Source organism: Bombus terrestris, chromosome 15, assembly GCF_910591885.1.
Source record: "Bombus terrestris chromosome 15, iyBomTerr1.2, whole genome shotgun sequence".
In the NCBI taxonomy this organism is placed as follows: domain Eukaryota; kingdom Metazoa; phylum Arthropoda; class Insecta; order Hymenoptera; family Apidae; genus Bombus; species Bombus terrestris.
In genome coordinates this window covers 1167544-1180193 of record NC_063283.1, presented here as the reverse complement: position 1 = coordinate 1180193, position 12650 = coordinate 1167544, and the positions used below count along the sequence as shown (strand labels likewise).

General features: G+C 35.4%; 1 protein-coding gene across 19 annotated transcripts in view; it reads right to left on the bottom strand.

The window, feature by feature from the left end:
* LOC100645348 (collagen alpha chain CG42342) overlaps positions 1-12650 on the bottom strand; it is a 118140-nt gene that overhangs the window by 13395 nt on the left and 92095 nt on the right. For 15 of the 19 annotated variants that reach the window (XM_048412785.1, XM_048412786.1, XM_012316642.3 and 12 more), the window contains 3 exons: positions 9742-9921; positions 7640-7745; positions 3904-3992 (listed from right to left, as the gene is read on the bottom strand). In XM_048412785.1, the coding sequence (XP_048268742.1) occupies positions 3904-3992; positions 7640-7745; positions 9742-9921 (375 nt within the window). The remainder of the gene's footprint in view (positions 1-3903; positions 3993-7639; positions 7746-9741; positions 9922-12650) is intronic. The other 4 variants (XM_048412797.1, XM_048412801.1, XM_048412798.1 and 1 more) reach the window with 3 other exon arrangements.

Below are 12650 nucleotides of genomic sequence, written 5' to 3'. Positions count from 1 at the left end.
GTTTTATCGGAAATTATCTATGATCTTTGTGATCGATCTTGGCACGGATCTTGTAGTCTCTGTCATATTAAGCGGATAATTTGGAAATCTATGCCAGAACAATTTAGAAACCGCCGACGATTGTGCCAAAGTCGCTCGAATAGGATTTTTTATTACGATTAACACACGAAATCTAGACACACTAACGTTTAATCGAAAACACAAAAATGTTCTACGGGTATCGCATGCAATCGACTATAACGGGAACGCTTGTTAGTGGGATCAAATTTAGTAGAAACTGGAAGCTATTAGAATTTATTTTCTTCCTTGTTTCCTCTCAGCAGCGTGTACGAAATATTGCTCCGTAATCTTTTATTGTATTTGGTTTTCAAACATTCTGAAAAGATTTTTATATACTTATCGATATTCGTTATGCAGAGTTTTATTAAGTCATATGTTTGAAACTTTTCTCGATAGGAATAAGAATCCAGAGGGAAGATATTTAAGGGAGTGAAATTTTGTCAACGATCCAGGGAGAGGGGTACATCAACTGGATTTAATAAAATAAGACGTCGATTGTACAGCGGCTGATAGAAAATAGGAAAGTTACGAATGAACGAGAAGATCAATACATCGACTAAAAAAAAATATGTATTTATATATAAAAGACATCGGTAGTACTTGTGAATTAGCTGCGTATGACACGATGTAGTTTTAATGACGTATCGATAGTAAAGCTATATAGTAGTTTTTTAGGGGCTGTTTGATACTTACGCGACAATCGCAGGCTTGCATCGATCACCGGTCGATAAAGTTGCGAGAGCCTCAAAGCCGGGGGTAGTAGTATTAGTTATTAGTGATTTGAACCGACACACAGGGAAGAAGTAGTGTGGTGTTACTTGCTACATTAAACACAAATTAGTTACACAAGCTACGTACACTACGCCAAAGACTACTGACTAAAGATTAAAGCGATTAGTCTCTCTTCTTTCTTTCTCACTCACTTTCTCTCTCTCTCTCTCTCTCTCTTCCTCTCTAACTCACCCTTCCTTTTTTCCTTACCCTTAGCCAATCTCTCATTCTTTCGCTCTGACTAAAATTTCGCAACTGTTATTAGTACATAGATGGACGTTTGTTAGCTAAACAAGTTGACTTTGCTACGTAGGAACTAAATAGAGGCATTATATAGAGCGCTGCAAACTTACTAGGGACCGTTCTTCTTTTTCTCTTGCAAGCTAACGCAAATAAAATCCCCGACAAGTGATATCACTGTCGTATGAAGAAGTTCGGTGTTTAAGGAAATTCAAAGTAAGACGGTCCAGCTCGAAACAAAAGTGGCTCGATTCTCTTTACTGATCGAGTAGTATCCGTTCGTTCCAGACCACCAATAAAGTTACGATTTTGCAGAAATTTGGAAATTTTCTTTCTTGAAAGCTCGACGATATCTATATTTTCTGTATACTTTCGCGAGTCTCTTGAAGCGCCTTGTTTGCATCGACGATCGTATACACTATGACCTGTTTGCGTTATCGGTTCCTAGTGTTTCTCTTTGAAATGGCAAATTTGCGAGAAAAATAGAAAATTGTTTATTGTTAGTAATAGATTTTTAAATTTCTCCTGGTTTTTTTTCATCGCGTCGATGTTTTGAAACTGATAGCTATACAATTTTATCGTATTGTATGAAACTGAATATTGAGACGAGTTAAACAACCTGTAACGTGTAATACCATATTCAATATCACTGAAATATGAAAATGAAAGAATTTTCTGCAGCTTTTATCGAATTTGACAATAGAATCTGCAATGATATCCAATGAATGTAGCGTTATAAAATTTTCCAAGTATTTACTTAATTTTTATATTTCAATGATACGGTTATAGAACTCGTCTCGATAGTCGCTTTCTCTCATATAACATAACAAAAATTACATCCCTCGCTTTAAATAACACATCGAAGCCATAGTATGGCATACACGAAAAATAGAAAATCTTTATTTTTTCCTATATTTCCCACAAATTTGTCACGTATGAGAAAAACAGTGGTAACTAATAGCGCGAACACTCTGTATGCTAGAAATCCCGATTGCATCTCGTTTGTTAGGATATTCGCAGTATAAACGACGGAGTACACAGTGATTTTATTGGCGTTGCACTCGACCGCGAACTGGGTGACTTAATTAACGATTCAAAACGAACGAGGATTCGTGTCGCGAAACAACGACGAACATTGCTTTCTACAATTCTCTTTGTTTGCTCGATCGTTGTTCGAGAACCGATCACTTTGATAAATATACGAGCATACTTACGGTTTAAACCTTAAAATAAGAATACGTTAAAACACAGGGATGAAGTCGAGTAAAATCTTTTTTAAGCCGTGGTTAGAGATTATTTAGTGCGCAGGTGTGTAATTTCGTCGCATCCATCAGAAGAGAACTTAGTTTTCGTCCTTACTGCGAGGAAGACACCCTTAACAACCGCGCGTCTCTTCTGCGACATAAATGTAGCGGCTCCAAAAGTCAAAATAACGTATCGAGCAATGTCTCGACGTATCATGTCCCGCGTACGTGTTATTTGCTGCCACCAACGTTTCTCTTTTCTCTCGGTAACTGGACAGTCACCAGTTTTCTCGCGATATCTGTTTTAGTTACGTATCAACTTTATAACGACGACATCAGGACTACGCGAGAAGGTCCTTTTTGCATTAAGGCAAGACATAATTATTTAAATTTAAGTTATACGTACTTATTTTTTTCAGAATCTTTTCCCTCAAGAAGATACCTTTTTCTTTATAAGAAGGAAAAAAACTCTAGAACGATCTACTTTACCTTCAAAGTAGAACGTTTACTGTTTGAAAAAAGAAGATAAGATATTTTAGCCATCGAAAAGAAAATAATTTGATCTTTTTGTCTAACTAAACAAGGATTTTTATTTTCGTAACGTTCACTAACAAGAGATTCCATGATCGTCGAAAGATTTATAAAGTATTCTTTTGTTCGCCTAATCTTTCAGAATTTTTCTACTCTCGCATTTGTCAAGCTTGCCTTAGGTACAAGAAGAACGTTATCCATCCATCATCGTCGGGACGACAATGCAATTTAACGGCTACTTGTTTCAGTTTATTAAATGAAAAGAGGCAGGTGATCGTATTGTGCCATACGTGTTGCATGCTTGCATGCGTGCGTGATAAAATCATGCATGTGCTTTCTCGTGATTTCCATGCAGGTGTCTTAAAAGCGTGAATAACCGTCACGTCATCCTAGGGGTGGCATAATGACGTTTCAAATCTTGATCTCGAACTTTACATCAATTTCAATTTCAATTCCGGAATTTAGACATTAAAAGACACTCGACGCGAAAAGTTCTTCCCTTGGACGGTGGATTTTCTTAAATAAAAAAATAAAACACGAGCCGAGTATTTTGGTAAAACTGTTACGCAAGAGAACCAACGATTTCTCAGACATGAAAGGGAAAAAGTCGAAACAAAAATCTACAAGTCTATCATAATGGATATTGAGAAATTGAAAATTCGAAAATTCATTTGATTCTTGTTGAACGATGACGGTTAAGCAGTATATCGACTAGAACGTTCAGTGTCTCGTTCCAAGATATTAACGAAACGTTCACCCAGAAATGTCATGCAACTGCTTGCCCGTAAGAAGCTATAATATGCTTTAGTCGTGCATTACATATTATAGAAGAATTTCTAATTTAAAAAGAATCTCTGGGAGAGGTGGTTGAATATGGGTGTTGAAGATGGAATAACGGGATCGTGGACGTACGAGCTATACATCAGGAGGATGGTCTTTCGTTCCAGAGTTTCGATGGAAAAGTTGGTCGATTCGATGATCGGTTATTAAGGAGGGAATGGTTTGTACGGTCGATTTGGTCGGTGATCGTTCGCTGGAGGACCTCGCTGAAGCTTACCCTCTTCCCTTGCTTTCCCCGGGCACCCTTCTCTCCCGGCAGACCGGGTGGTCCCGTCGGACCCAGCTCCCCCTTCTCGCCCTGGGGCCCTGTGTGCGTGTACATCACGTGCATAAAATAAAACATGACATTCGTTCGTTCGCACACGCACTCTCGTTTTCGCGCAAAAATCATGCATAGTCGCGGCATTATTTTTCTCCCGAAAACCACCCTTCCACGGGGATTCTTTACGTATTTCTCTAGACTAAACGTTTAACCTGAATGTCGATATTCGATAAATTTAAGTGATAGATAGCGATAAATTTAACCTTTACGCCGCGATATTTGATTATATTATTGATTCGTTGGAAGAGGAGCGACGTATGTCAAAAATCGTCAATTTCTGCATATTTGCGAAAATGAATTTATTTCGCGCGATGGGAGCGTTCCCTTTAAAATTGACGCTTTGAAAAATATTTGGAAAGATCAAGTATATAATGCGCGTCGTAAAGGTTAATTTCAATAATAGTATGTGCGTGTAAACTTAATGGCATGTATGTAGAGACGCTTAGGGCGATTGATATCGTCGTGTGCGAAGTAAGTAAGTAGATAAGTATGTTGTATGTAATTGATTTACGTACCGTTAAAACCTCCGTATACAAGAGTGAGTAGAGGATATCGTTATATATTTTAATAAAGAAATGTGTTATATGATATGCGAGTAAAAATGGTTTATTACTTATACCTAATACTAGTAATTGCTCCTTCACGAAAGTATTTCTTAAAGTAGGATCATAGAGAGAGAAAAATGTTCTATAATGCATTCACTGACGTTGTAAGATTACTTGAAAAATTACAGAAAATTGCATGAGAGAAAATTTCGTGTTAAAGAAGGAAGAACAAAAATGAGTGGTTTTGCAATTTCTACTACAGCGTTCTAAAAATTAAAAGGTGTACCGTGATCCTGTGCTTGCTATATGTAAAGATTTGAATTTCATTGCCAAATATCATTGCGTTAATTTAATACGCTTCATTCCGGGAATAAAATTTAGATACGATGAAAAAGTTACGTTAGAACATTTAATTCGAAAAAGATCACTCGCGCTGTATCAAGAGCATGTACATCGATATCTCGACCTTTTCTTGCACGTATTTTACACTCAAACAGTATTTTCTTTAAATTTTTCTTAAAAAGCAAGTTTAAAGATTAAAAAACTCGGAATGCTACGCTTGGAATTTCGTTTCTAATTAACTGACATTACTCGCGCGTTCAGAGAAAGAATCTTCGCGAAACGACATATTAGATTTCAACGTTTAAACCGAATTTTCCTAAAATACGCATTTTTTTACATTTTACAATTCATATTTTATAGCTTTCCTTTTGTGGGTATTTTACGATTCACGTTTTATAGCTTTTCCTTTGCAGATATCGACCGCTACAAATTGAGCGCACTTCCAACTGAAAAGTGTTTGTCTGAATTGCGATTTCCCTCTGATAATAATAAAGCCGATAATCGACATTTAAAAAAGAAGACGAAAATATTTCAATAGTTTGAACCCTCTTGTAGAAAATGTAGAATATAAAATATTAAAAGTATCGTTTGCGTAAGAATAACGACGGACGAAATTAAATTCCATTTAGACATTTCAAAGTAACTTAGATTAATAAAAGTCAATAATTAATATGTATACCTATGTAAAAATAAAAATGTATCCTATTTCCGCCGAATATCGTAGCATACGCGAATAACGACGAATTTGTTAGCTGGGAAGCAAGTTAACGACATTAAGGAAATTTTTTAAACGAACCTTCTCAATCAAAGAATTATACGTAATAAATATTTTTAAGTGGATACTGAGAATATGATATTGATACTAGCGCGTCCTGTTGCGATATCGAATTAATGATAAGTCTGAGACGTGATCAATTTACTGACTTGCGTCCATAGGAGTTCCTTTACCCACGTAAACGAAAGTTAAAAGTTAAATTAAATTGATCGATGAAAGATAAAAAATTATCTGTCTGCATTTTGTTAAAAATAGTTCGTAAATTCCTAAACAATTATTCGTCTTATGCTAAAATAAAATCTCTATTCTGTATTTATCGTTATTGTCTACGACGACTTAAATCCGTTAATCCTATTATAAATGGATACGTATATCACGAATGAAGATTTGCTCGTTGATATCCCAATGTACACGTGGACTTGGGTAACAGTTACATCTCTAATGCTATTATCTGTACTACATTCCGATCGATTGAGATTCAATGGAAGTACACCTTAATGCGAATCAATTCGAGTGCAAGGAGATAGAACCTTACGGAGGTTAAATTAGCGAAATCTGTTCACATGCAGTTGATACATATGTAACCATTCGTACGAACTGTGTTTCTTCTTTCTTATTAATGTTTCTTTTATCGCTTGTCTAGAGCAAATCGATCTAAAGTTACAGTAAAACGCGATAAAACGCTAATATAATCAAAGCTGGCCTAGCGGCAATGTAGTAATTCCTAAGCCGAATTATCTTTCGGTGTCTCCTATTCCCTAGTAATTTTGTTTTTATCATACGTTAAATACTGAATTAAATTTACATCAAATGTTTATTCTTTTCACGAATATTAATGTTCTTTTTATTTTGTTTTTCATTTTCTAATACGTTTCTGCATCTTTACTACGCTATCGACGATGATAATTGTTTCACAGCTAATATGCATTACGAGTTTAATAGAATTAGGCGAATACTAGGAGCACAGAGGTAGACTAGTTTCTAGCTGTTAGAGAATTGTTTGTGAATGGAATAATGCGTATCATGTTTTCACTGTGACTACTGGGATATTCATTTCGCAATGTATTAGGTTATCCCGTAAAATATTACATATCACAGATTACTATTAAAACGAGAAAAATAATGGAAATGTCATAAATAAAACGTAAATCTGCTATGTGGTTTCAAAAAGTTAGAAAATATCAGTAATATTTTCTGGAACATCCTAACAAAGGTATCTTAATAGCATATGAACATAATGCAACTAAATACGAACATGTTTCTTTATCTTATGTATATACAGGGTGTCTGTCTTAATTGATGTATATTAAAACATAACGTTGAAAATATGACTAATATTAAGAAAATCTTCGTACAAAACTGCTCTGTTTCAAAGGAGATATCTTTTTAGTAAACACCAATTTCTTTTCTAATAAAAGTGCCAGCGAGTTTCATCGTTTTGTTTTCTTAATAATACCATATATGGTATTAATGGCTCATGGACATTAAGGGGTAATCCCTGCAATGCTATTCAGCTACTTCAGCTGTTCTATTCTCAACCGCGTAGTTTCCTCCAACTATTTTAAACGAGACATATATTTTAGTAGAGGACATAAATATGGAGAATAATATTCACATAGGTACGAGTGCTATAGCTGATCTTTTTTTCCAATCTTCGCGATAAAATATTCCATGAGAATGATTAAAATTGAAAGTAAAGGTAATCGTTTTCTCGAAAACGTCTTTTCACACCTGATAATTATAACCCACAGCGTGTGAAACATTTTCACCATTCTATCTCCGTTTACCACTGAAATCGATCTTGCGTTTTATGAAATTTTGTACACCCTCTATATATATGATGTGGATTTAAGAACCTTAGACAACATAACTCAAATCGCTTTATGTGGTCGTATTACGTTGCTTTAATATATTATGCGCGCGGCTATCAGTCTTGAGAGAATTTAAATTATACCGCGTATATACTTACCAGGTGGTCCTGGTGGACCGGGGGGTCCTTCGAATACTCCAGTTGGAAACGGTTCCCCGTTTAAGGACGTTGTTACAACTCGATCCCCTCTCTCGCCCTTGTCACCCTGCGAAGAATAATGTTTCTTCAATTAATGGACCTCGTAGAATAAGATTAAGGAGTATGACAGGGCATTGATATTTATCATTCACATCATCCTTTCAGTTTGGAAACTATTTGCTATGATTTTTAGAAGAATACAGAATAGATACAGAATAGATTTAGTAGTACTTTACATAAAGATACCTTTAACACCTTTAATAAGAATAAGAGATACAGAAGTAGCATAATTTTAATATTTTGGAGGAAATTGAGATGGGTACTGTGTTAAATCGATAATGTTAACTACATAACTGTGACATATTTGAGATACGCTTAAAGCTTTATATGCATTCCAATTGTGTTGTTACAAAGGTTAAAAGAAATTGCATAAGCGCATCAATGAAAGTAATTATTTATTGTGTTATTTATTATTTATTGTACCTTTACAAAAAGGTGATTTATAATTGGATGCTGCGTGTGATGTAAAACTGCGATATTTTAAATATTATTTCTTAGCACCATAATGGAAAGGGCGCATATAGAAAACCAATTTTAATTAATTTCGCACATGCTTGAAAAACGAGCAATTAATTTCCTATGAAACACGATTCTGATTTTCTTTCCAATAAATTACCATTGACACGAGTTAGATGTATTTGGCTAATTATGTTGCTTGTTGCTTCGTTCGTGGCGTCGTTTGATTATATTGTGGCATACATGTATATATTAAACAGTATAACACAACTTTAAAGACACACAAAGTACGTGCTAATTAGTTTAAATGCAACATTATACTACAGCAACCTTCACTGTTATCTTTTACAAGTTCAACTTTCTAAATTTTGCAAGTAGGTACACATTTTCTCAAAATTTGCTTAACTTTTAATGAATATCGTACACGACTATTGTACATCAAACAATAAGTTTTCTTTATAGAAGTAGCTTAACGAGTACTTTAACGAGCGGATACAAACAACGTTAATATTTCATGTGCACGCGATGCTTTAATATTTTGATCTTTTACGACGTAAAATTTGCAATTCACTAGCTTTCTCTTTGGGTCTATACATTAATTACGGATGTAAGCTTGTAATGATACGGATACTTCTCTCGCGTGGACACAAATACCTATTATCAGACAAATTAAGTACTAAAATACCTATATACAAATATATGTGCTATGTGTATATATTTAATGACGAATTGGCGACGTAAATTCTGCTCTCGTAAAATCTGCCGAATAAAACTGAAGTTTCCAGAAGAGGCTCGAGTAGAGGGATTTTAAGATGCTTCCAACCGTCTGCCATTGTAAAATGAAACTTCTACGATTGCAGCCAATTAGGTCAATAAGAACAATCAAAGGAAAGCGTCCTAGCTAAAGATAGTATGAGAGACTATAGGGGGTCAGTGCATCTGTCTCTTTTCCTTCTATTTATTTGCTCTTCTCTCTGTCTGCATTGGAAGCTTCGCTTTTGCTCCATATAGCTATATGATGCTCATAGTCGAAGACTTTAATAAGCTTAAAATTTCTAGAAAACGTAATCTTCAAATATTTAATTTCCTCTATCTAATACTACCGATTGACGCAGCAATACTCGAAAAATCGTTCAATATGACGATAATTGGAACACAGTTAAGACAACAAACTGTCTTTGCAGCAGCGATGCAGCCATTCGTGGTGCAATACGCAGAATTGCGAACACGACATATTTTATGTACGCCATAGCGAAAATTTAAATTTGTTTTCACCCTACGATATACACGTGTATTGTCACATTTTCCTACAAATAATATTTTATGACACAAAATATAATAGCATAGGTCTCTCAGACGTGGCCTGTGTTTCGTAGATTTAAAAAGGTATCAAAACGATTTACACGACTACCGATAACCCTGCGTTGCCAGAACAATACCAAGTTTCCTAGCTTGAGCAACATTTTTCGTTCTGAGATATCTAAGTGAATGCATATAGAAGTGAACGAATCCTGGGAGAATAACCCGAGTGTCGGTATCTGTGTTACCTTAGGACCTGGAAGTCCCGGCGTACCAGGCGGACCAATTGGTCCAGTCGGTCCTGATGCTCCCTTTTCACCCGGTGGCCCAACGTCACCCGGAGATCCTTGCCTGCCTTCGTGCCCAGGAAGACCTTCGGCTCCCGGAGGACCGGGTGGCCCCGGTGGTCCAGGTTCGCCTGGCTCTCCCTGTTACGTTCCAAGAGTGTTACGTCGTTACCGCTTTCTTCCGGCGAGAGCCCTCGACAAGAGTGTCTCTCGGTACTCGTCGGCTTGTGCCACAGTCGGAGAAGGAACAGGAAAGGAACATCGGAGAAAAATGTCTGGTGGTGAATATACAAAGAGGCAGACAGTAGAAGAAGAAGAAAGAGAGAGAGAGAGAGAGAGAGAGAGAGGAGAAGACGGCAGATAGAGAAAAAAGACAAACGGGAGGAACAGGATCGTGGACAGAGAGATAGAGAGAAAGAGAGAGAGAGAAAGAGATAGAAAGCGCGTGGAGAAAACTGTGCGTGTATTATATCGTATACCTTTAATTTATATTTTCGAATTTATGCTCGGAAGTTACAAGATATAAAATACCCCTGAGATACGAACGTAATTATCGGTAACCCCCGTGGCTTGTAATATCGGGTCAATAAAGATATTTCGGTGTACGTATAATGGTACAGAGTCGATATAACGGAGGATTGTATTTGTAAGGAAGATTCGCTTTGAAGTATCGAAGTGGAGGTTCAACTTGTAAGATCGAAAATTGCTAACTACACGATATACGCATACTCGGATATGGTATTTTAATGTCCATTTTATATGGAGTATTAAAATCATGACTAAGTAATGTACGTAAGTAATGAAAGATCGTATGACAAAGAGTTCAGCATTAACTTACGATATAGTGAGAATCTCGACGGTGAACTGTTATTGAATATTCAATTAGTGCAAAAAAAAGAGCATTAGGTACTATTTTGATACGAATGCTATGAAGTATATAGAAAATGATATATTTAAATGGTTGCTTAACAAGAAAAAAGATGTGGGTAACGTTTAAGCTTCTCAGAGCACACTTTGCAAGCGAGAAATACCTTTATGACGTAAGGAGCAGTATCTTCCTCAAAGATAAACTCATCAAAACCTATTGAAACTTTCACTCCGCGCGACATGTTTGTACATAAATGGTATTCGAAGTAAAGCTTATACTAATGATTCGATAAGATTTAAACTCATTTAATTTATCCCTTCTGTTCGAAGATTTTTCTAAAGCTGGCTGAATTGAAAAAATGGCATATATATTTATATATCGTTTGTAAAATTCAATTATGTTCCACGCATAGTTTTGGATTCCGAGAGCATCATGCATAAGTCAGGTAATATCAAACGAAAACAGATGCAAGTAAACTTATGTACTAAAATTCGGTGAAAGTTTCTAAAAAATATCTTTGTTTCCATTTGGTATTGATACATCGAATGTAGCATAAGCACTAAACGGTCTTTAAATTCGTATCGTAAACGATATACAGAAATACAAGAAAGCTAATATAATCTATTTTAATAATTCTAACTATGTGCATAAGTAGTGTACATCTTTTTTTAATTAGTATATAATATACGTATATATACAAAATATTAAAGATTCGTCTTAGATCGTAATTGATTCTACCATAAGATGAATCTTATACTTTTAACTTATTATCGTCATACATTTTAATTGGAAACTAAATTCCAATTACGATTGTTCATAAATTAAGTTACTTTACGCGTAAGTAAGTGCGGCCGCTTACTTTTGAACGCTTGTGTACCTACGTACACACATGTATTGTATACACACGCATTCATACATATACTTATGCAGACGATTTGATACATTCATCTAATGAAATATATGGCGTACACGTTGTACTACATTCTTAAAAACTTACGGTCGTAATAAAATTCATAAAACAGGAAAAAAGAACATGCAATACACGCACGTGCGCGCACTTTCGTTCGTACAAGTGCGTTGTTGAATTTGCGTGACATATTGGAGGTAAAATGACATGCAGAGAGAACAGGACCGTGTTTTCTTCTTTACAATTCAATTCGATTCCTCGTTACAATTTCCTATTTCTATATACGTATATAGGCTACGTTTATGGTAGTACAACCACTCATGGAGAATCGAGTCAGTCTATATGGAAAAATGAATCGAAAATATGCAATAAAATCTTTTAGCGCAAAATTTCATTTTCTGAAAAATTAAATTTATAAATTACTCGGGTATGCACTTGTGCGCCTGATATATACATATGTACATTAAAAGAAGAGATTTAAGCAGACACGTATACCGAAAAGATGTTTAAACTCGATCAATTTCTCGATCCTTTTCCGATTCGATTTCATTTTTACATATGTAGAAACAAAATATTCTTGGTTGTATCACTCGTTTCAAGGCACCCTACACGACGTATATCTATCAAGATGATTGGAAATTTTTGTGCACATTTTATTTGGTTCATCCTTGAAAATCGTTTATTATAGTCGTTCTTGTTTTATCATTATATTTGTGTTAAGAATACAGCGTCGTATTAACGTTTGACTCTGTTAACCCTCTCACGATTACGAATTATTGCGCTTCCATTACCATTGTAGTTCGCTTTTGTTACTTCTAATTTTTAGCTTCATGCTTGAAACAAATTTTTCGATTAAAAAGTGATCCAATTAACAGGTTAACTCCACTTGTAACAATATTGAACTTTGAAACGTTGAAAAAATGTTTGAGGTATAAATCTAGTAGTGTCGAGGAGCTGATGCATTAAAATTTGTCTACCGTATTATTCGTTTATGAATTGGAACTGTTCTCAGCGGCAAAACGCAAAATATCTCAATATCAAAAAGTAAGAACCACTCACTTATGTAATACAAGCAGTCGAACACTTATTTCACTA